Source organism: Chiloscyllium plagiosum, chromosome 43 (genome assembly GCF_004010195.1).
Source record: "Chiloscyllium plagiosum isolate BGI_BamShark_2017 chromosome 43, ASM401019v2, whole genome shotgun sequence".
Classification (NCBI taxonomy): domain Eukaryota; kingdom Metazoa; phylum Chordata; class Chondrichthyes; order Orectolobiformes; family Hemiscylliidae; genus Chiloscyllium; species Chiloscyllium plagiosum.
The window spans coordinates 592,965-618,207 of NC_057752.1; the positions used below are offsets into that span (position 1 = coordinate 592,965).

The 25,243-nt window shown below is 42.3% G+C and overlaps 1 protein-coding gene across 6 annotated transcripts in view; it reads left to right on the top strand.

Annotated features, from left to right (window-relative positions):
* The window catches only part of cdk4 (cyclin-dependent kinase 4), a 66,560-nt gene that overhangs the window by 15,205 nt on the left and 26,112 nt on the right, over nucleotides 1-25,243 (top strand). For 2 of the 6 annotated variants that reach the window (XM_043681764.1, XM_043681766.1), the window contains exons 4-8: nucleotides 835-1,002; nucleotides 1,590-1,699; nucleotides 4,996-5,046; nucleotides 5,611-5,746; nucleotides 11,886-12,108. In XM_043681764.1, the coding sequence (XP_043537699.1) occupies nucleotides 835-1,002; nucleotides 1,590-1,699; nucleotides 4,996-5,046; nucleotides 5,611-5,746; nucleotides 11,886-11,975 (555 nt within the window). In that variant the 3' untranslated portion in view covers nucleotides 11,976-12,108. Of the gene's footprint in view, nucleotides 1-834; nucleotides 1,003-1,589; nucleotides 1,700-4,995; nucleotides 5,047-5,610; nucleotides 5,747-11,885; nucleotides 14,067-25,243 lie in introns of those variants that run through there. The other 4 variants (XR_006309974.1, XR_006309975.1, XM_043681767.1 and 1 more) reach the window with 3 other exon arrangements.

A 25,243-nucleotide genomic window follows, 5' to 3' on the forward strand; every position in this document is an offset into this window, starting at 1 on the left:
TTGACATCCCTGCACTCCTCCGTTCTGGCCATTTCCCATGTTTCAATCACTCCCCCACCGGTGGCTATGCCTTCAACTATCTGGGCATGCTCTTGTTCCCTCCCTTTTTAAAGGCTCCTTAAAACTAACCTCTCTGACTGCATTTTGGCTGCCTGTCCCTATTGTCTCATGCTGCTTAGTAATTTCACACAACACCAGGTTATAGTCCAACCGGAAGCACGCTCGCTTATGGAACGCCGCTCCTTCATCAGACAGCACAACCACCTGATGGAGTGGCGTTTCGAAAGCTAGTGCGCTTCCAATTAAACCTGTTGGACTATAGCCTGGTGTTGTGTGATTTTTAACTTTGTACACCCCAGTCCAACACCGGCATCTCCAAATCATGCTTAGTAATTGCTCCAGTAAAGTACCTGAAGGTCTTGTGTAGCATCTTTTGACATGATCTAAAAGTACAAGTAGTTGTGTTTTTTTTGGTCACTGACCTGATTTTCTTTTTATCTTAACATTCCCTAACAAGCTCTGGTAGGTTGCAGGGAAATGAGAAATGAGCAGTGTGAATCATTGTGTCTCTCCACAAATTTGAGCATTGAATTCTGGTACATGGCAGTTTGGGAGAGAAGTTCTAGTATTCTAATCCTGTTTCTCAATGAAAATCCCAAACCACCAAATTGGGTGACCAAGAAAAGATTTGTTTTCACCACAGAACAGAGTTAAAACACCCATCAGTAACTCAGTCAGCAGAGTGTTTAATAACCTGGTTGGGGGAAGGAGGTTGTACTTGGCCCTTTCATACAAACTCTTCTCATGGATTTTTTTGTTCTTGTTTGTGGACAGGATCTGATGAATCAGTTGCTGAATGGTTTGGCATTCCTTCATTCTCAGAGTGTGGTGCACCGGGACCTTAAGCCAGAGAACATCCTGGTGACCAGCCGGGGACAGGTGAAGCTGGCTGACTTTGGCTTGGCTCGTATCTACAGCTGCCAGATGGCCCTCACTCCAGTGGTAAGCATAGTTGAAGGCTGTAGGCCTTGTAAAGAGGTGAGTGGACACTGAGGTGTTCAGATCAAGAAAGCCACCAGTTCAATTGCTCCCACTGGGCTAGGTGAGCTGGTCTTGGTGATAATGGTTTGCTGTATGTGGCAACTTATTGGTGTAAGGTACTGTTCAGGCATCCCTTGTCCATGGAGCCAGAGCCTGGCATGAATTCTAAGTACAGGAGGAGGCTGCTGGCCCCCCCCTAGCTTGTTCTGTGATTCAGTCTGATCATAACTGTGTGCCCCATTTGGGATTCAGTTGTATAGCTCCTTTGAAGGACACTGGCACAATGGGCAGACTGGCTCCCTTCAGTGCTAAATCATTCTGATTCAAAATCCACAATTTATCCAAATTCTAGTCATACCCTTACTTAATTTTGAAATATCAATTTCCATCTTTTAAAATCTTCAATTCACCCCCAGCTTCTACCACTTTTTTTGAGGAGAGGGTTGGGGAGCAAAAATTGGGAATGTATTGAATTGAGAATCCTAAAAGATCCCATAAGTTTAAGTTACTTTATACTTGATTGTAATCTGATATATTTAACTCTTCAGGTGGTGACCCTGTGGTACCGTGCCCCAGAGGTACTATTGCAGGCAACATACGCTACTCCTGTTGACATGTGGAGTACAGGCTGTATCTTTGCTGAGATGTTTCGACGAAGGTCAGTACTGAAAACCAAACCATTCACTCCAAAGATAGGGCCAATGGCTACAGCACAGACTGTTATATGTTGTCCATCAGAACACTACAGATTAATTTTTTTTTGGTTTATTGACTTAGTATGAAATGGCGATTTTAACTGTCCTGTTGACATGTCCTGGTGCTGTAATATGGTGTTCAGTTTGAAATAGTTGGTTCAAGATTGCAAGGATTTATCACTATGGATTTTAAAAAAAAAAAAATGGTATTCTATCTAACTTCTGGAATCAGCACATTTGGTTTGTAATTTACACTCAATGTGTCCTGAGTTGTTTGGTATCTCTCACCAGTAGTACTGGATTGTTTTGCCACCAGAGACCCTAGTGTATTGCAGCCCTGGCAAACAGGAATGTTGTATCGGGAGCATTATTAGAGGGCCATGGAACTCTATATTCTGATTCAGCTTTCATAATTTAAACCATGTCTCTCTTCCTCTTGCCCCTCTCCAAACTCACATCACCAGTTTTTATACCGATCAGACGAGGCCAGGATGGATTTCTTGCTCTGATTTGTTAATGTCAAAGAGGGCATTATTCCCCTTGCATGTTCAGTGTCCCTTAGGTGGGAATGGAGAGAAATTGGTCAGCTTCTTAGATTGTTGCTAAACAGTGACACCTCCTGGAGACTATATGTTGGTGGTAGCCCTTCAATAGCTAGCTAGCCAGCCAGCACTTTGTGTATGATGATTGGTGATTGTCTTGGGCGGCTGTGGGCTTCCTTCCCTAGGAAGGGAGCATGTGACTGGGAGAGAATTGGAGGGGTGTGTAACAGGATAGGAGATTTACATTTAAAGCCAGGTTGAATTCCATACTGTACTTTTAGTCTGTATCTCAATCCAGCAACTGTCTTGCCTCTTACTGGAAGACTCCAAATCACATGTACTGGAGGGTTGCAATTTTCTGAGGATGTTTGTGTTTTGTTTGAAGCTTGCAGGAAACTTTTGGAAGTGAGGTAAGTGCTGTAACTTTTCATTTTAAGCATTGTTTTTGAACATGTTGCTTGGTGTTGAACTAAGGAAACTAACAATTAATCCACCTGTGCTGCACACATGGAACAATGAATGTCAAATTGGTGCAATCAATCCTTTTTTTTCCTTTCTAGCCTTGCTAGAAAGGAGCCACACTCCACATCAAACCCAGTATGATTCCAGTGTGCTAATTGCAGCATCTGTTTTTAGTGGGGGGTGGAGGAGGAGTCTGATTAATTCTGCTGCCACCCAGAAATACTCCTAGCTCTTATCTATAAGAGCATAGTTCGAATATATGTACTACATTTGGTTCTTGGGGGCAGATCCACAGATGTGACTTGGGTTCAGGTATAAGCATGTCTTCTGCTCCTGTCTCATTTGTCTTGTCATTTTGGTTTTGATGGCTTTGATTGAATTCAAAGACTTTGTTTGAAAAAAGCAGTTCTGAGGAAGGGTCACTGAATTCAAAATATTAACTCTCTGATTTTTCTGCACAGATGCTGCCAGATCTGCAGAGATTTTTCCCTCCATTTCTGTTCTTGTTTAAAACTTTGTAATTCTATTGCATTAGGTTTTTGGATTGATGTCACCCATTACTTCAATGCAGTCTTGGAATACGTAGTCTGTAACTTGGGAGAAATTTGGTGTGTTGTTGATTTAAAATTTTTAGTCACAGAGCTCATGCCTAAGCTTATCTCAAGGTAATGCTTTGATCCTGTCTGTTGCTAGTTAATGAAGGAACCTGGTTTTTCAAAATTGTAAAATTTATCTGGAAATTCAAAGAACTCCCAATAATGAGAATTAAAAGTATTTGGCAGCTGTAGTTGTAGTTGAATTTGAAAAAGAACTATTGTAGGAGGAGTGTAACACTGTCAGACATGCTGGGTGGCCTTTCTGACTCATGATGGAGCCACAGACAGACAGACCTGCCTTAGGCTTTGCCATGACTGACATTGAAGGGTGGTCTTCAGTTTGTGCTGGTTTTGAAACTAATGCTGCATATGTTGAGCCTTATTGTGTAGAAGCCAAGACTCTCTGAAACCTGCATCATTTACTGAATTCTAGTGTATTTCCCTTTAACAAGGGCAGCAGCTGTTGTCCCGACTTAATCCCTGAAATGAGGCCAAGTTGCTTTTTTTTGTTAACGGGACTGCATAACTGTAGTGCTTTTTAAAAAAATCTTTTACATTTACAAAGCTACTGTTATGTCAATTGAATCAACTAATACCTCTTTTATAATTAGTTCAGTTTTTTCAAGTTGTCTGACTGCATGCTGTCTAGCTTTTCATAAATTGTTTATTGTAGCATGTGTTTGCTTGGTGTTCAGGCTCCTTTTTTGCTCTGCCTCAACACTACCATAATTGAAACCTCCAAGAGAAACGTTTACTGCACTGGCATGAAATACTTTGTTTTCCTCCCAACAGTTTCTCTTTGACCTAATTTAATGAGGTGTGCATGTTGCTGGTAAGCCCAGCACGCTTTGCCCTCTAAGATGGTAATAAGCCACCACCTTGAACTGCAGACTGTGGTATAGGTACACCTGTGCTGTTGAAAAGGGAGTATTGAAAGAGCCGTAGTAAATTCTGTGGTGCATCTTGTACAACTATAAGCATCAACCAGAACCATCCGCTTTCCATTTGTTTGTGGTCCTAGGGACCCAGCAGAGTGGAGTGTTGCGTGGGTTTCAAAAGTCAGTTTCCCCTATTACCCTGATGTCCTCCTCTTTGAATTATAGCGATGACCCTGAATAAAGATTATGGGTCAGTGAGACACTTCTGAGTTAGAAAGTTGTGGGTTTGCATCTTGCTCCAGAGACTCGTTCACAAAAATCTCCAGGCTGACACACCAATGCCTGATCAGGGAATGTTGTCTTTTGGGTGTCATATTAAGTAGGGCTCTATCAGCTCCCTCTATTGAATAAAAAGCACTTTTGAAGAGCCAGGGGAGTTATCCCCAATATCTCAACCAATACCTATCCGTTAATTTAAAGGTGTTTTTGCAACATAAAGCACTTATCAGGTTGCTTTTTTTTGGTGGAGCTTGCCGTGTGCATATTGGCTGTGTTTGCTACATTGCAACAATTACAAGACCTCAAAAGTACTGTAGTACTTTTGCTGAAAAGTGCTTTGGGGCATTTGTGAAAGGTGCTAAATAAATGCTAGTGTTTTTCCTCTAACTCCTCCTAAAGATGGTTCATTACTTGTAGGCTTCATACTGCGAATGGAGATATGCTGAACCATTAGGCTTGTACTGTTCAAATGAAGTGTAACTGACAAACTGTCTTTTTACAGGCCTCTGTTTTGTGGGAAATCGGAACTTGACCAACTAGGAAAGATTATTGAGTAAGTGTATTTGATGTGTACGAGGGAGGTTGGGGGGCGGGGGTGGGGTGTCTTCCAATTTCCAGTGGGTGGACTGAGAGATGGGGCCCTAAACCAGGCTGAGATTCACTGGGAGGTGGGTACAGGTGGAGGGGGGAGGTTCATAGTGTAACCTGGGGAAGTGCTTTGGGGAGGATAGCAGGAGATTCTGGCTGAATAGAGTATGGTGGTACTGACCTGTTATTATTGCATGCGCAAAATTGGCTGTCGCATTTCCTATATTGCAATAAAGACGAGAATTCAAAAATGCTTGTAAAGTTCTTTGAAAAGTCCTGAGATTGTGAAAGGCGCTATATAAATGCAAATTTTTTTTATATCTTGGCTGATTTACATTTGGCCCTTTTGCACCTCATTGATTGCTGGCTCCATTTGAAAAATAACTGACTGTTGGCATCTGGGAAAGTTGGTGCATTGCATTGGCTAAAGGCGCAAATCTTAAAATAAAATTGAATTTTCAGGTTGTTCCTGGTTTTAGCTTGGCTGTAGTACACTGGTAATTGAGAATGGGAACTTCTCTGCTTTCAGCATGACTGGGCTCCCGGCAGAGGAAGATTGGCCAGAAGATGTGACGCTTCCACGAAGCGCATTCCCCAACCATCCTCCGCAATTGGTCAAGTCTTATGTACCTGAAATCGATGATTTGGGAGCAGAGCTGCTATTGGTGAGATGGACTCTTGGGCAGAAAATTCACAAACTCTCAATTTGAGAATGACATTTCTGGATTTGAAGCATAGGAATCCAGAGGACAGCTCATTTTGTCACCTTTTTGGCTGAGTATTCATTCCAGCCTCAATGTAGCTGGAATCTGTGTCCCAGGAAAGCAGATCATGGGAGGGTAGACCCTGTTGATCTGAGCTTTACAATCAAATGGACCTTAAGGTGGCTTTGAGAATTAAATATTTTTGAGAGTTTGTGGTATCTGCCAGTCAGTGTGGATGAGGGTGGAGGGGATATTGACAACCAAGCCCCTGTCATTCCTATTTTTGACATGAGGCTGATTACCTTTCCACTCCCTGTGTACTGTACAGCATCTATTTGCTAAGATTTGCTTGAGCAGCAGTAGAGTGTGTGCGTGTGTAACAACTCTACTAGGCTAAGTTAGTGCAGCAATACTTGATTCCTTTGTTGCCAGCCTGTTTTTTTTAACCTGTCTCTTAAACCACTGCATCTTTGACTACTTAAATATCCTCTCCTGTTTAGAGGAGAAACAGTTGGTATAAGGATCACTAATTATGTTGTACAGTAATAACTCCGGATATCTGAAGTATGTCATAGAATATCTCCAGATCATTTTATGATAAATACAAATGAGGAAATAGGTTTGATCCATCTTAATTTGTTTCTTTGTCCAATTTGAACCTGTACACATTCCTTTTCCACTGACCTATTGTCAGTTTACTTATCTGCTGTTTTACCTTCTCTGCTGCATTTGGTATACACCTTTTTGATGTTTATCATTAACATCTGCAAACAAAAACAAGTTTCTCCAGTCATTCCTCGCAAATCAATCTCTTGGTGCAAAAGATCAACATTGTACTTCTTCTCCTGAACTGCAGCTAGGGCGTGAATGTTGCCTGTTTGTTCTGGTAATTCTTGGTTGCTGCCTGACCAGACCACTCTACAGTTGGAGCATAGCTTCTTCTTCCAATTTATGCTTTGTTCTTTGGCTAGTTTTCTTCTGTATTTGATTGGCTTTGTTGCTTGCAGCTCACCAGTTGCTGGACATACTGAGTTTTTCAGAGGCAGCTAAGAGAGGAAATGAATGGTTATCCTTTCATTGAGCTTTCTTTTATGGTTGTTTTTTTTCATGCAGAATGTCCCCAGTGAGGGACAGACTGTGCTGGAAAGACAGCAGGTCAGCTAGCTGTGAAGAGAAAAGGTGGGGCTACATCTTAGTTTTTTGCGCATAAAAAAGCAAGTGAGCACCGTTTAAACATGACCACAAAGCTGTTGTGTTGTCACTTTTTAAAATGCAGCTGATTTATGACTGCCCTTCGGGAAGATCCTTCAATCCGACCAGTCCGTGTTGACCATAATCCCAAATAAACTAATCCCACCTGCCTGCTCCTGGTCTGTATCCCTCCCAACCTTTCTTCTTCTTGTACTTATCAAAATGTCTTTTAAATGTTGTAGTTGTACCCAAATCTGCCACTTCTTCCTCCAAGTTATTCCACACATGAACAACCTTCTGTTCTGGAAGAGAAAAAATTGCTCCTCGTGTCGTCTTCTAAATCTGTCCCCTCCACTTGAAAAATGTGCCCTCTAGTCTTGAAATCCCCCATCCTGGGGAAAAGACATCTACCCTTATCTATACCCCTCATTACCTTCTAAACTTTTTGGGTCACTTCTCCACCTTCTATGTTCCAGTGGGGGAAAAAAAGTCCAAGCCTATCCAGCCTTTCTTTATAACTCAAACCTCCATACCTGGCAACATCCTGGTAAATCTCTTCTGAACCCTCTCCAGTTTAATATGCTTCTTATAACAGGGCAACCAGAACACAGTATTCCAGAAAAGGCCTCACCAATGTCTTGTACAACTACGATGTGGAGGTGCTGGTGTTGGACTGGGATGGACAAGGTCAAAAATTATATGACACCAGATTCTAGTCTAACAGGCTTATTTGAAAACATTAGCTTTTGGAACCTGATGAAGGAGCAGCGCTCTGAAAGAGTGTGTTTTCAAATAACCCTCTTGCACTAGAACCTGATGTTGAGATTTTTTGACCTTGTACTACCTCAACATGCTGTCCCAACGTCTATACTCCAAGGACTAAACAATGAAGGCAAGCGTGCCAAATACCTTTTTTAACCATGTGATGCAAATATGGTTGATTCCTAACTGGCCTTGATGTGAGTCATGCAAACTACCTCATTTGTAAAAGGACAACCGATCATGAGCAATAAATGCCAGACTTGCTAGTGGTACTGCTACCCAGAGGATGAATTAACTTAGATGTACAACATGGAAATAGACCACTCGATCCAATTTGTCCATGCCGACCAGATATCCTAAATTAATCTAGTCCCATTTGCCAGCGTTTGGCCCATATCTCTCCAAACTCTTCCTATTCATGTAGCCATCCAGATGCCTTTTTTAAATGCTGTAATTGTATCAGCCTCCATCACTTCCTCTGGCAGCTCATTCCATACACTCACCAAACTCTGGAAAAAGCTGACCCTTGCGTCCATTTTATATCTTTCCCCTCTCATCTTAAGCCTATGCCCTCTGGTTCTGGACTTCCCTACTCTGGGGGAGAAGAAGACCTTCGTTATTCACCCTATCCATGCCCGTTGTCTTTTTATAAACCTCCGTTCCAGGGAAAACAGCCCCAGCCTATTTAGCCCCTCCCTATAGCTCAAATCCTTCAACCCTGGCAACATCCTTGTAGATCTTTTTTAACCCTTTCATGTTTCACAGCATCCTTCCAATAGGAAGGAGACCAGAACTGCATGCGATATTCCAAAAGTGGCCTAACCAACATCCTGTACAGCCTCAACATATCCTCCCAATTTCTGTACTCCATGCTCTGACCAATAAAGGAAAGCTTACAAAACGCTGCCTTCATTATCCTATCTACCTGCAACTCTTCCTTCAAGGAGCTATGAGCCTGCACTCCAAGGTCTCTTTGTTCAGCAACCACTCCCCAGGACCTTACCCATTTAAGTGTATAAGTCCTGCTAAGATTTGCATTCCCAAAATGCAGCACCTCACATTTACCTAAATTTAAACTCCATCTGCCACTCCTTGGCCCATCTGATCAAGATCCCATTGTACTCTGAGGTAACTTCCTTCACTGTCCAGCACATCTCCAATTTTGGTGTCAGCTGTGAACTTACTAACCATATCTCTGATATTCACATCTAAATCCGTTATACAAATGAGGAAAAAGCAGTGGATCCAGCACCAATTCTCGCAGCATATTGCTGGTCACAGGCCACCAGTCTGAAAAAGTCTTCTACACGACCTCTCGTCTCCTACCTTCCAGCCAATGTTGTATCAAAATGGCTAGCGCTCTCTCTGAATTCTGTGATATAACCAGTGTACTATGTGGAACCTTGTCAAACGCTTTGCTGAAGTCCATATAGACAATGTCCACTGCTCTGCTGTCTTCAATGTTTGTCACTATTTCAAAAAAAAAACTCAAAACAAGTGAGACACCATTTCCCATGCACAAAGCCATTTTGATTGTCCCTCATCAGTCCTTACCTTTCCAAATGCACGTAAATCCTGTCCCTCAGGATTCCCTCCAACAAAGTGCCCACCACCGATGTCAGGCTCACCGGTCTATAATTCCCTGACTTTTTCTTGCCACCTTTTCATAAATATTGGCACCATGTTAGCCAACCTCCAGTCTTCTGGCACCTCGCCTGTGGCTGTTAATCCAAATATTTCAGCAAGGGGCTCAGCAATCACTTCCCTAGCTTCCCACAAAGTTCTAGGATGTACCAGATCAGGTCTTGGATTTATTGCTTTAAGACATCCAGCAGCATGACCTCGGTAATATGGACACTCTTCACAATATCATTAGAGAACTTGGAGAAGTAAATAGTTTCCAAATCCTCCTTCACAGTAAATACTGCTGCGAAGTACTCTTTTAGAATGCTCCCCAATATCTCCTGCGGTTTCACACAGTTGGCCTTATTGATCTTTTAAGGGGCCCTATTCTCACCCTAGTTACTCTTCTGTCCTTTAATATTTTTGTAGAATCGCTTTAGATTCTCATTAACCCTATTTGCCAAAACTATCTAATGTCCTGTTTTTGGCCTCCTGATTTCTCTCTTGAGTATACTCCTCCTGCCCTATACTTGAGGGATTCATTTGATCTCAGCTGTCTACATCTGCCATTTGCCTCCTTTTTGTTGACCAATGCCTCAGTTTCTCTAGTCACCCAGCATTCCCTGCACCTACCAGCCTTGCCCTTCACCCTAACAGGAACATACTGCTTCTGGACTCTTGTTATCTTACTTTTGAAAGCCTTCCACTTTCCAACACTCCCCTTTTTTTTAAACCTGTGAACAGCTTCTCCTAGTCAATTTTTGAAAGTTCTTGCCTGATACTGTCTGATCTAGGATCCTTTTTTCATTACTATTTTAAAACTAATAGAATTATGATCACTGGCTCCACTACTGACCTCAGTCACTTGCCCTGCCTTATTTGCCAAGCAAAGGTCAAGTTTTGCTCCTTAGCTATTAGGTACAGCCATATACTGAGTAAGAAACTTTCCTTGCACACGCTTAACAAATTCCCTCCCTCCGATCCCTTGACACCATGGCAGTCCCAGTCTGTTTGGAAAGCTAAAATCCCCTGCCATTACAGCTTTATTATTCTTACAGATATGAGATATTTACAAATTTTGCTTCTCTATTTCCTGCTGACTATTGGGGGGGGTCTACAGTACAATCCCAATAAGGTGATCATCTCTTTCTTATTTCTCAGTTCCACCTAAATAATTTCACTGGATGTATCCTCTCCAAGTACAGCTGTAATATTATCCCTAATTGAAAATGCCACTGCCCTTTTCTATTGCATCTATACCCTGGAACATTAAGCTGCCAGTCTTGCCCTTCCCTGAGCCAAGTCTCTGTAATCGCTATGATATCCCAGACCCATGTTGCCAACAATGCCCTGATGAGTTCATCTGCCTTCCCTGGCAGGCCTCTCACATTGAAATAAAGTTTAATTTATCAGTCCTACCTCATTTTTCTCCCTTGTTCTTGTTTGCTTTGACTATTTGATTTGTTCCATTTCTCAGCTGTAGCAGTCTCAGACTTTTATTGCCTTTCTCACTAACTCTTTGGGTTCTGCTCCCTTTTAAAAAAAAACTAGTTTAAAGCCTCCTGAATAGTGCTAGCAAATCTCTCCACCAGAATATTGGTCTCATTCCAATTTAGGTGCAACCTCTGTCCCACTTCTACAGTTTACTTATATCCTAGAAGAAATTCCAATGATTCAAAAATGCTCGACCCTGGCACCTGGGAAGCAACACACCATTCTAATGTCTCATTGGTTGCAGAAATGTCTCTGTGCTCTTAACTAGAGTTCCCTATCACCGTTGATCGCTTAGAACCTGACATACCCCTCACTACAGTAGAAAGTCTCTACAGTTACCCGGCTGTCAGTGCTACGTCCATCACACCCTGAGAGTCCATCACACCCTCAGTTTTCCAAAACCGCATACTCGTTTGAGATGGGGATAGCCACAGGAGACTTCTACACCTACTTGCCTGTCCTTCCTTTCCTAGAGGTAACCTATCTACCTGACTTTATCTGTAGTTTTTCTATCTTCCTGAAACTGCCATTCATCCCACCTGGTTCCTGTAAATTCCTCATTGCCTCTACCTGCTACTCCAACCAAACCAAACAATCTGATAGGATTTGCAATCAAATGCATTTTCTACAGACATAATGATCAAGAACATTGAAATTCTCCCTAATCTCTCTCATTCAACAGGAAGACCACATCACTGCACTAAAGGCCATCTCTGCACCATGATAATCTACAGACCTAGTCTTGTTGCTCTAAAAACACTGCTGTAAGATAACTTAATACTTTTGATTAGATTTTTAAAATGTAAAACATGAGACCGATCATGGTAAAGCATTAAAAAATGCCCTCCCCTACTCACTTATAAAATTTATTTATTTTTGTTGTAAATCTGAGTCTTGCAAATATTTAGTTTGAAAAAAATGACCTTGCGCTGTTAAGTCAAATTTCATGTGACAAATTATCAATGAGATTTAGTACTGTGAATATTCAGGAGCTTGCTGATAGAACGTTGATGTTTTGCTTTCTTTTCAGGAGCTATTGGCATTCAGCCCTCATAAAAGAATCTCCGCTTTTGACGCCCTGCGACATCCTTATTTTCAAGGCCAAAGTCCTGAAGTTTAAGATCGATAGTGAGCTGAGGATAAGAAACTGCCTGTGCCTTTGTCTGCAAATCATCACTTGGGTGCTACTGTTACAACTGTCCTACAGACTTGCACTCAGGATAGGGAGGGAGGAGGGGTGTTTCACAGAAAACTGAGCATTAACCAACTGAGGGCTTGTCATAGTTTGCAAAATGTTTTTCCTTCTCATGTTGATTTGTAAAACCCTACTCCTTTGGCAAAGTGTGTGCAGCCTGAAATGTATAATTGAGTGGCTCTTTCGGGGCATCTCTCCCCCCCCCCGCACCACCACCACCGTCCAATGCAGCCTTCAGTTGGTTAAAATGACGTATCTTTGCTCTATGCATGGCATCATTTTCTTGATGTGCACTAGTTTGCCTGTCCATTTACATGGAAGTCCAACTGGCACTGAACATGTTTCATGCCATTTGAGGAGGTAGTTATGCTGTCTATCCAGCTTCTTTCTTCTCTCCACCCCCTCCGACCCCCCCCCACTCCTCTAATGGTTTTGTTTAAAAGCATGGTTAGACAATAGTACTGTTTCAACCAACTCCATTTCTATGTTGGCAGGAATGAAAGACCTTCCTCTGAGGTTATATTAAAATGATTGCAGGTTGCTCCGCATTGCCCAGCAATAATTCTTCTCTTTCTCCCTTGCTCTGTTCTGCATGGTCCTCCCCACCCGCCAAAAACAAATGACCAATGCATTAAACTTTCTCAAAGGAGCCATGTCCCATGAATCCTGAAATCCTATTTGAACTTGGGATGCCGTAAAGCGCTTCATAACCAATGAAGTATTTTTGAACTGCAGTTCTTTTTTTTTTAAATTGAAGCGTATGAAACACAAGCCAATTTGCACGCCAAGCTCCCACAGATAGTGATGTGATAAATGACTAGATCATCTGTTCTTGGACAGTGATTGATTGGGAATGAATGTTGGCCCCAGGACACCAGGGCGAACTCCCCTTGCTCCTCTTCTGGTTGTGCCCTGAGAGGCCAGACTCCTTCAGTTAAAGCCTCTTTTGGAAGCTGCAATCTCTGGGACAACATTCCCTCAGTGGAGTGTTAGCCTAGATTTTGTACTCTCATCTGAGTGGGGCTTGAATTCGCTACCTTTGACTTCCAGACAGGGATGCTACCCCACAATGGCCTGCAGTTATGGACATGCAGCCAGTGGAAAGATGTATATGGTACCAGTGTATCCTTGTGTTATATTATTTGTCATTTTGGCTGATCCACCTCCATGTGACTTGGCTTGAAAACTTGGGGAAAACCTGCAGGTTTGCAGCTCTGTTTGCTGTCTAACCCTTTCACACTAAGGAGCAAGAGGTATGTTTACCAAGCATAATTAAAGGTGGTTATTGCTACTGGAAATAATTGATTATGACTAGTTGATCACTTGTCATTTGGCAGCACGGAAGTTTAGTATTGCTGGGAAGAAGTATTCATTGTCAAATTTCTTTATCTTGCACGCATCAGAACAATTTGCAAGAATACCAAATGGAGTGAAAACCTGAAATTCATACAGCACAACGTTTACACATGCCTACTTCAATGCATCAAAATACATTCTCTTGTTTGATCAAGTTATTATCCTGCGAAACAGTCAACCTGACTTTGTTTAAATTTTAAAGTTTGATAGTTAAATGCAAGTCTTCGTTAACTGGCACGTGCTCCATGATACTGTCTGTACCAATTAGAGTCCACTTGTCAACCAATCAGCATTCTTCTCTCCTCTCCTACAGTATAAATGTTGTTTCCTTTTGCTTTGGTATTTCAAGGATATTGTCCTGATGAATGCAAAATGAAAAGCTTTGGCAAGATATGTGTTTTTCAACCATACTCATTTATTTCTTCCTTGCCTCTCAACTGGTCAGTTTCCCCATGATTATAGGACTGTGCAATATGGTTTTGAAATTCTTACACACTAAAACCACCTTGCCAAATCTCCGCCTTTTACTGGTGCATGGGAGCGGTGCTTGACAGACGCTTTTGGGCTACATTTAAGGACCCTGTTTGTAGTACTCAATGCCCGACTGTTGTTCCAATTTATAGGCACTAACAGTCTGAATAAAAACTTTGTCCGAATGTTGAAAGCCAATCCGTGGTTTACTCAATGGAAGTTTTGCACAATATCGTATAGTCACCTAATCACAGAAGTAAAAGTCCAGCTGCAGGACAGCAGCACTTCAGTGAAGTAGATTCTAGCCTTTGTAAAGATCCTTTCAGAACTATGGCATAGGATTATAATTGTTATGGCACAGGAGGAGGAAATTCAGCCGATCATGTGTGCATTGACTGACTGCTATTCTCCTATTTTTTTTTTTCTGCCTCCTAACTCTGGATGTGGTTTCTATTTAATTCATATGGTGCCCTCTTTGCCTCAATTCAACATGCCTCATGCACACTTCCAGGCAATGCTTTCTTAATCCATTTGAGTGGCAACAGTTTCTTCATATCTGCTCTGACCCAGCATCCTCACTTTTATTAAAAACAAAACTTATCAGATCTCCCGTTGGTCTTTTCTCCGTGGAAATACCTCTGAATTTCTCCAATCTATCATTGTTAAAACTGAGGTGTCTCATTCCTGGAACCATTCTTGTAAACTGCTTCTGCACACTTTCCGATGTGCTCACTTCCTTTCTGAGATGTGGTGGCCAGAACTGTACTGGTAGTCCAGCTGAAGTCTGTCTAATGTTTCCTACAGATTTAGCATAGCCTCCTATATTCTGCCTCTGTTAATAAATCCTAGAATACTGTAGACTTGAACTGCTCCTTCCACCTGTCTCGCTACCCTTTAGTGACTTCTGTACTAGGCACCTAAGTCTGTCTACTCCTGCACATCCTTTTGCCTTTTTTTGTTTTATGCTATCACTCACTATATGTTCTTATTCCCAAAAATGCATCACCTCGTGCTTCTCTGCAATGAGCTTCACCTGCCACCTACCTGCCTATTTCACCAACTTGTCAGTGTCCTTTTCTAATTTTAGTCTGGCCTCCTACGTTTAAATGCTTCCATGTTTTGTATCATCTGCACATTGAGATTTAGACCTCCTATAATATCAGAAAAAGGGTCCCAAAACCATCCAGTAGGAAATAATACTACAAACCTTCCTTGAGCCCGAAAACTAGGCATTAACTATCTTGTTCCCTATCCCTTAGTCCATCCTGTATCCAAGTTCATCTCGTCCCTTTTATTCCATGAGAGAACCTTTCTCAAGTCTGTGGTGCTGTACTGAACACCTATGTAAATAACATCAACAGCATTACCCTCTCTCAAATAGTCCAGGTTAGTTAGACACCATTTTCACTTAAATCTCTGCTGGCTTTTCCCAATTAACCCAATTTCTTCCATGTATGTCTCATTTCCATCATAAATAATTGTTTGAACAAATTTTCTCAGTACTTAATCTGGGCTTATTCATAGAACGTTTTTTAGAAGCAATATCCAATGTTGCAATTCTCCAGTCCTCCAGCAATGCCTGATCAGAGAACCCTGTACTCCACTTTCCTGCCATTACCCCACAACCCTTGATTTCCTTCCTGGTACAGGTCATTCCTCTAAATTGCACACTTCGTTAATGTGAATTTGCTGTAATGTGATTGACCGATTGGGGACATCGTTTCTAAAGTGTGTATTTTTTAAAAACTTGTTGGCTGTAATGTGATTACACTGCCAACACTTTAGGAACAGTGTTGAAGTGTCATTTTCCATAATGCAGGGTTGCACAAGAAAGCAGCCAATGTTATAGATGATCTACCTGTAGACAAATTTCCAATTTCAGCTGTAATACACTTATTGACGCAGCCTCAACAGTCCTCTGCAGTAAAGAATGCCACAGATTCACTACCCTCAGAAGAAATTTCTAAACATCTGTCTTAATTTGTGTAATCCGTTTATTCTGAGATTACACCCTCTGGTCCTAGATTCTCCCACAAGGGGAAACAACTTTTCCCCTGTCAAATCCCCTAAGAATCTTGTATTTTTCAATTGGTCGTGCCTCATTCTTCTAAACTCCAATGAGTATAGGCCGAACGTATTCCTCCTCTCAAGACGGTCTTTCCATACCCAGGATCGACCTCGTGAATGTTCTTTGAACTGTCTTCCAATGCCGGTGTGCCTTTCCTTGGATAAGGATCCAATCTTCGGTTTCCAGGTGTGGTCTGACTATTTTCTGTAAAAGTATTCACAAAGCTCCCTGTATTTATGCTCCATTCTCTTTGAAATAAAGGCCAACATTCTATTTGCCTTCCCTGTTACCTGCTGAACTTGGATGCTAGCTTTTTGTGATTCATGCACAAGGACTCCCAAATCACTCTGTATAGTAGCTTTCTGCAGTCTTTCTCCATTTGAATAACATTCGGTTCCTCTATTCTTGCTGCCAAAGTGCATAACCTCGCTTGTCTATATCCCTCTGCAGACTTTGACATCCTATTTCTAAATATTCTGCTATTGTATCCTTTTATCATAGACTTGGCTTAATGTCTGTTATTGGGAAAATGTTAACTGGCCCGTAGATACTTGGTCTCTTTCACCTTCCCTTTTGTTACTGATCTCTGGAACTGTTCCAGAATTTAAGAACTCTTGGAAGATAGTACAAGTATATCTACTGTCTCTGTAGTTGTTACTTTTTAATATGCTAGAATGTATCCCATTAGGTCCAGGGACGAACCGTTCTTTAGCCCCTTTAGTTTCTGTTGTGCTTGCTCTCTGATAATTTGTATTTATTTCCTTTCCTCCTTTGAACTTCTAATTAATAGCATTCTAAGATGACTAAATAGTGTCGTCTACTGTGAAGATTGATGCAAAGTATTTCTTCAACTGTTGTTACTTGATTTTCCCCTATATTTCCCCAGCCTCGTTCTCCAAGGGGGCTATGTTGATTTTGACCTCACTTCCCTATTTATAATGTTTGAAGAAGTTTTGCCTGCATCCTCTTTCCATTCATGCATCCACCTGGTCTTGTCTTCATATTTTCGTACTCTATTTGTTTTTGGCATCCTGTTTGCTCATTTTCTGAGGCTCCTTAAATTCTGATGGCAGAGCTTCCTATATCATTTGAACCAAAGTGGGCCACTACCTCTAAATGTTCGCCTGACTGCTGAAGCTATCTTGCAGCTAAAACAATTTATATACAGTACAGCACCTCTCACGACGTTTGAGCTAATGCAAAACTTGTTCTTGTATTATGTCATGCGAAAGATTTAAAATTTTCCAGTTAAAGTATTCATTAAGCGGCTCCCGTATGCCAGTGCTGAATTGTATAGGGAGAGGGGAAAGAGGAGAATGATTTGCAGAAACCCTTTGGCAGAGGATTTTGTTTTGGCGTTTTCCCAAATGGTGTTAATTGCATTAAGTGTACAATCTCTACCTTTTTATTTTAAGACTCCAAATGCTTCTTTAGGCAAAAATATTCCATAATTCTTCAAATCCTACCATGGATTACTATAACTGTTACCAACAGATTTTTTAAACTGAGAAAGCAATGTGTGCAAATTTCAGCTGCTAATTTAAAAAAAAAAAAAATCCACCTCTTCAGACTCTCTTCAGTCCTTCTGATTTGGATCTGTAATAAGATGCTACCCCTCTATTTTGGGTTGAGGAAATGAATTGACTGTTGTCCTGCTGGTAAAGGATACGGTCTGGTGTCTGATATGTGCAGTGTTTGTTTGTATATACACAATCACAATATTTTAATGTGACTTGCTATTTAGTTCCTGTAATTTGTTACAAAAGCCATCAAGTTTTGTTCAAAATTATTTCACTACTTAGTCTGGAATGACAGCAGCAAGGAAGTCACTTCAGTTAGTGGTTTTGCATATTTTTTTAAAATTTTGTATTTGTCCAGCTTATAGTAGACTGAACTGGCTGCCCAGATACTCTGATGTTACTTCCAAATCTGTCAAGTCAATTCTGCGTAAAGGGCCCCTTGTGTCTCCTCCGAATACTGAAATCTGGCTGAATGCTGGAAAAGATCACGTCAAAAATATGGATATATAAATTGAACACTGAAGCTCAAGTCTGATATTAAGTCCAGTATTGAAACAGATTGTGCAGTAATCATCATCTGACCCTAGAGGGCCTCTGAATGCTTTCTAAAGTTAACATTCGCAGTCGACAGCAAATCAAAAAGGATTTGGCAGCACCATCAATTGGGTTCTTTTGCTGTTTCAATGATGTGTAACGGTCTGCATACGTGTGATCCAGACCTAACACTTGTTTGTAGCTCTATTACCCAGGTTTGGAGTTACTAGCGACATACCGCAAGGGTCGGTGTTGGGTCCACTGCTGTTCGTCATTTTTATAAATGACCTGGATGAGGGCTTAGGGTGGGTTAGTAAATTTGCGGACGACACTAAGGTCAGAGGAGTTGTGAATAGTGATGATGTATGTAGTAGGTTGCAGAGAGACATCGATAGGATGCAGAGCTGGGCTGAGAGGTGGCAAATGGAGTTTAATGTAGACAAGTGTGAGGTGATACACTTTGGCCGGAGTAATCGGAATGCAAATTACTGGGCTAATGGTAGGATTCTTGGGAATGCAGATGAGCAGAGAGATCTCTGTGTCCATGTACACAGATCCCTGAAAGTTGCCACCCAGGTGGAAGGGTTGTTAAGAAGGCATACAGTGTTTTGGCCTTTATTAATAGAGGGATTGAGTTCCGGAACCAGGAGGTTATGCTGCAGCTGTACAAAGCTCTAGTACGGCCACACTTGGAGTATTGTGCACTGCATTATAAGAAGGATGTGGAAGCTTTGGAAGGGTGCACAGGAGATTTGCTAGGATGTTGCCTGGTATGGAAGGAATGTTTTACGAGGAAAGGCTTGAGGGCCTTGAGGCTGTTCTCGTTAGAGAGAAGAAGGTTGAGAGGTGAGTTAATAGAGACATACAAGATAATCAGAGGGTTAGATAGGGTGGACAGGGAGAGCCTTTTTCCAAGTATGAGGACGGCAAACACTAGGGCACACCACTTTTAAAGTGAGGGGGGATAGGTATAAGACAGATGTCAGAGGTAGTTTCTTTACTCCGAGTAGTAAGGGTATGGAATGCTTTGCCTGCAATGGTAGTAGATTCGCCAAGTTTCAGTGCATTTAAATCGTCATTGGACAGGCAAATGGACGTACATGGAATAGTGTAGGTGGGATGGGCTTCAGATTAGTATGAGAGGGCGGCGCATCATCGAGGGCCGAACATTACTGTGCTGTAATGTTCTATGTTCTATGATCTGAGCTACAGGGAGAGCCTGAACAGGCTGGGGCTGTTTTCCCTGGAGCGTTGGAGGCTGAGGGGTGACCTTATAGAGGTTTACAAAATTGAGGGGCATGGATAGGATAAATAGACAAAGTCTTTTCCTTGGGGTCGGGGAGTCCAGAACTAGAGGGCATAGGTTTAGGGTGAGAGAGGAAAGATATAAAAGAGACCTAAGGGGCAACATTTTCACGCAGAGGGTGGTGCGTGTATGGAATGAGCTGCCAGAGGATGTGGTGGAGGCTGGTACAATTGCAACATTTAAAAGGCATTTGGATGGGTATATGAATAGGAAGGGTTTGGAGGGATATGGGCCGGGTGCTGGCAGGTGGGACTAGATTGGGTTGGGATATCTGGTCGGCATGGACAGGTTGGACCGAAGGGTCTGTTTCCATGCTGTACATCTCTCTGACTCTGAGTGCTCTTAATCTCTAATGAGCAGTAAGTGGTAGCAGCAGTAGAATATTGCCGTGAGTTAGGGCTTCCCTACTCAATTTTATAATGGTATGTTCATTGGACTGATTGCTTACTTGAAGTCTGTCTGTACCCCTCTCCTGTTCCCCTAGCCTTTCCCTGGGCTAAATCCCAGTTACAAGGACAGAAGGTGGTAGCCTACTTTTGAATACCACCTTTCAATTCAGGGTGTGGGTAATTATGATTGATTTTAAGCCTGCTATTAAATGAAAATACAAGTTGGCCTCCATCTTAAGTATGGTCTACTTACGTGGTAATGTGCTCCCTTATTATTAGGAAGTGATTTGATTGGTGAATGGCTTCTTTAAGTGATTAATGAGACTCTTATTGGCTTCTTGAGCCTGAGTAAATTTAGTGTGATAAAATGGAATTTGTTCTTGTATATGAAACTGTCAAGAAATAACATGAAGCATGATATAAACGGGATTTATGCTGTCAATATTACAGTTGATTTAAGCATATTTATTTGAAAATTGCCTTTGTACAACTCAAAGTTGAATGGACCCCTTAAAGGCTTTGATATATTGAGGAAACCATGCCCCTCTCTTGAATAGAATCACACCTATACAACATGGAAACAGACCCTTTGGTCCAATGTGTCCACGCTGACCAGATATCCTTCCTATTTATATGCCTATCCAGATGCCTTTTAAATGCTGTAATTGTACCAACTGCCACCACTTCCTCTGGCAGCTTGTTCTATGCCTACATCACTCTCTACATCCTTCCTATAGCAGGGAGACCAGAACTGAACTGGTATTCCAAAAGTGGCCTAACCAATGTCCTATACAGCTGCAACATGACCACCTAAGTCCTATATTCAATGCATTGACCAATAAAGGCAACTGTTCCTAACACCACCTTCTCTACCTTGTATACCTGTGCCTCTATTGTCAAGGAACTATGATCCTGCACTCCAAGGTTTCTTTGTTGAGCAATACTCCTCAGGACCTTGCCATTACATGTACATGATGTGCCCTGATTTGTCTTCCCAAAATGCAGCACCTCTTAATCTGTAAAGTGAATCCTAGACATGTAAACAGAAAACACTCAGCAGGTCACACTCTGCTGATATCATTTCAAGTTGGTTACTTTTTTGAGAGCACCAAGAGCCTCTGTTTAACAGCTCATACCTTAGCCCAACAAAAAAAAATTAGTAACCATCTATGTTATTTTATTGTCTTCAATCACCCTTAATTTCTGGGGGAAATATTTCAATTCCCTTTTTTTGGTTCAGGAAGCATTTCATATCACTCCTGAATATTCAGGCTCTAAGTTTAAGATTCTGTCCTCTAGTGCCTTGTTTAAGTGCAAACATTGTGTATACTGCCAGTGGGTCTTATAGAGCAGTGTTCACAGTGCAGAAGGTGGCTGTTCGGCCTATCATAGAACATAGAACAGCACAGGGCCTTTGGGTTTCGATGTTGTCGGCCTTGTATCCTTCTAAGGTCAGACTAACCTACGTTGACAATTGTACGTTATACGTTAGTCTAACCTAACTTTCATTGTACTATTATCCATGTGCCTATCCAAAGGTCGCTTAAATATCCCTATTGTATCTGACTGTACTACTACTACTACTGCTGGCAGAGCATTCCGTGCACCCACCACTCTAAAGAACCTACTTATGACATCTCCCCTAACCCTTCAAGTCACCTCTCATCATTCTTTGCTCCATTGATAAAAGCCCCAGCTCTCTCAACCTTTCTTCATAAGACATGCCCTCCCGGTCCAGGCAGCATCCTGGTAAATCCCCTCTGCACCTCCTCTAAAGCGCTCACATCTTTCCTATTATGAGGCACCCTGAACAGAACACAATATTCCAAGTGCTCTATAAAGTTGCAGCATAACTTCGTGGCTCTTAAACTCAATCCTCCTGCTAATAAAGTGGAGGAGCTAGTGTTGAACTTGGTGGACAAAATTAAAAATCTCAACAGGTTTCCCAATCGATCTGTTGAACTTCAACCTGCTATTGTGATTTTTTTTTTTAACCCTGCTAATGAAAGTCAACACACCCTATGCCACCTTAACAACCCTATCAAGTTGGGTGGCAACTTCGAGAGATCTATGGATGTGGATGCCGGGATCCCTCTGTTCCTCCACACTCCCAAGAACCCTGCCTTTAACAGTGTAGTCTGCATTCAAATTTGACGTTCCAAAATGAATCACTTCACACTTTTCCGGGTTGAAATCCATCTGCCAAGTTATCAGCCCAGTTCTTCATCCTGTTAATGTCCCATTGAAACCTATAACAGCCCTCCACACTATCCACCACTCGATCAACCTTCAACTCGGCAAACTTAGTAACCTACCCTTCCACTTCGCCATCCAAGACGTTTATAAAAATCACAAAGAGCGGAGGTCCCAGAACATATTCCTGTGGAACATCACTGGTCACTGAGCTCCAGGCTAAATACTTTCCATCTACTCCCACCCTCTATCATCTTTGGGCCAGCCAATTCTGTATCCAATTAGCCAAATTTCCCTGTGTTCCATGCTTCCTTAATTTCTGAATGAGCCTACTATGGGAACCTTATCAAACGCCTTGCTGAAATCCATACACACCACGTCTACTTCAGTGTGTTTTGTCACATCCTCAAGAATTCAATAAGGCTTGTGAGGCATGACCTGCCCCTCACAAAGCTATGCTGACTATCTAATCAAACTATGCTTTTCCAAGTAATCATAAATCCTGTCTCGGAACCCTCTCCAATACTTTGTCCACCACAGACATGAGACTGATTAGCCTATAATTCCTAGGATTATTCCTATTTCCTTCCTTGAATAAGGGAATAATATTTGCCACCCTTCAATCATCTGGCACTACCTCAGTGGACAGTGAGGATGCAAAGATCATCACTAAATGCGCAGCAATCTCTTCCATTACTTCCGTTGTAACCTAGGATGTATCCAATCTGGCCCAGGGGATTTATCTATCCTTATGTCTTTCAAGATTTTCAGCCCATCCTCCTTAATGTCAACCTGTTCGAGCACATCAGCCTGTTTCATGCTATCCTCCAAAACAGCGTGGTCCTCTTAATAGTGAATACTGAAGCAAAGTATTCATCAAGGACTTACCATACCACAGCTGACTCCAGGTGCGAGTTCCCTCCATTATCCCTAATTGGCCCTACCCCTCACTCTGACCATCCTCTTGTTCCTCACATTGGTGTAGAATGCCTTAGGGTTTTCCTTAATCCTACCCGCTATGGCTTTTTCATGCCCCCTTCTGGCTCTCAAGTCCATTCTTCAGCTCCTTCCTGGCTACCCTGTAAACCATTGGAGCCCTGTCTGATCCTTGCCTCCTCAACCTGAAGTATGCTTCCTTCTTCCTCTTGATGAGCTGTTCTACATCCCTTGTCACACAAGGTTCTTTCACCCTGCCACCCCTTCCTTGTCTCAGTGGGACAGACCTTCCCAGCACCATCAGCAAGTGCTTACTAAAAACGTCCACATTTGTCGTGCATTTCCCTGAGAACATTTGTTTCCAATTTAGACAGGTCAATTCCTGCCTAATAGCATTGTAATTCCCCCTCCTCCAATTAAATACTTTCCCATACAATCTGTTCCTATCCCTCTCCATGACTATAGTAAAAGTCAGGGAGTTGTGATCACTATCACCGAAATGCTCTCCCACAGAGATCTGACAAATGAGCTGGTTTATTGTCCAGCACCAAATCCAATATGGCCTCCCCTCTGGTCAGCCTATCTACATATTGTGTCAGGAACCCTTCCTGGACACACCTGACAAAAACTGCTCCAAGCAAAGTATTTGAACCAAGGAGGTTCTAATCAATATTTGGGAAGTTAAAGTCACCCATGACTACAGCCCTGTTTCTTCTGCACCTTTACAAAATCTGCCTCCCAATCTGCTCCTCTGTGTCTCTGTTACAGACTCTTTCCTCTCCCCCCCCCAAAATACTAAAACTCCTAATATACTGACTGCGCCTTTTCTGTTTGACTGCCACCCATATTGTCTCTGTAGACAAATCTTCCTCGACCACCTACCTTTCTGCAGCTGTGGCACTATCCCTGATTAGCAATGCCACTCTTGCACCTCTTTTACCACCCCCCACCACAACCATTCTTTTTGAAACGTCTAAATCCTAGAACATCCAACAACCATTTCTTCCCCCTGTGATATTCAAGTCTCCATAATGGCCACAACATCATAGTTCTAAGTACTGCTCCGTGCTCCTCAGTTCATCACCCTTATTCCTGATATTCTTGCATTAAAATAAACACACTTCAACGCATCACACTAACTGCACCTTTGCCCTATCGAGTGCCTATCATTCCTCACAGATTCTGCATGCTGTATCTGGCTGTTCCCTACCGTCATCTGATCCGAAGCTCTGGTTCCCAACCCCTGCCAATGTAGTTTAAACCTTCCCAAAAAGCTTGAGCAAACCTGCCCTGGTGTCCCTCCAGTTCAGATGCAGTCCATCCTCCTTGTACAGGTCCCACCTTCCCCAGAAGGTATCCCAATGATCCACATATCTGAAGCCCTCCCTCCTACGCCAGTCCTGCAGCCACATGCTCATCTTCACTTGCTCTCTGTTCCTAGCCTCAGTAGGCTGTGGCACTGGGAGTAATCCTGAGATTACTGCTCTGCTCATCCTGCCTTCTAGCATCCAACCTAACTCTCCATATTCTCTTTTCAGGTCCTTCTCCCTTTTCCAACCTATGTCATTGGTACCAATTATGTACCATGACTTCTAGCTGTTCTCCCTCCCTGTTAAGAAACCTGTAGACTCAATCAGAGACTTCCCTGACTCTGGCACCCAGGAGGCAACATATCATCGAGGAGTCTGACTCATGACCACAGAATGTCCTGTCTGTTCCTCTCATGACTGAATCTCCTGTTACTATTGCTCTCTTTTTTTTTTTTCTCCCCCTTCCCTTCAGCCAGGCTCAGTGCCAGAAATCTGGCTTTCCCCGGTAGGTCCCCCCCCCCCCCGCCCCCCCAAAACAGTACCATTCATAGAATCATAGAGACGTGCAGCATAGAAACAGACTCTTCGGTCCAACCCATCCACACCAACCAGATATCCCAACCCAATCAAGTTCCACCTGCCAGCACCCAGCCCATATCCCTCCAAACTCTTCCTATTCATATACACATCCAAATGACTCTTAAATGTTGCAATTGTACCAGCCTCTACCATTCCCTCTGGCTGCTCATTCCAGACATGTACCACCCTCTATGTGGAAAAAGTTGCCCTGTAGGTCTCTTTTATATCTTTCCCCTCACCCTAAACCTATGCCCTCTAGTTATGGACACCCCTACTCCAGGGAAAAGACTTTGCTTATTTACCCTATCCGTGCCCCTCATAATTTTGTAAACCTCTATAAGGTCACCCCTCAGCCTCCGACACTCCATGGAAAACATCCCCAGCCTTTTCAGCCTCTCTCTATAGCTCAAATCCTCTAACCCTGGCAACATCCTTGTAAATCTTTTCTGAACCCTTTCAAGTTTCACAACATCTTTCCAATAGGAAGGAGACCAGAATTGCACGCAGTATTCCAATAGTGGCCTAACCAAT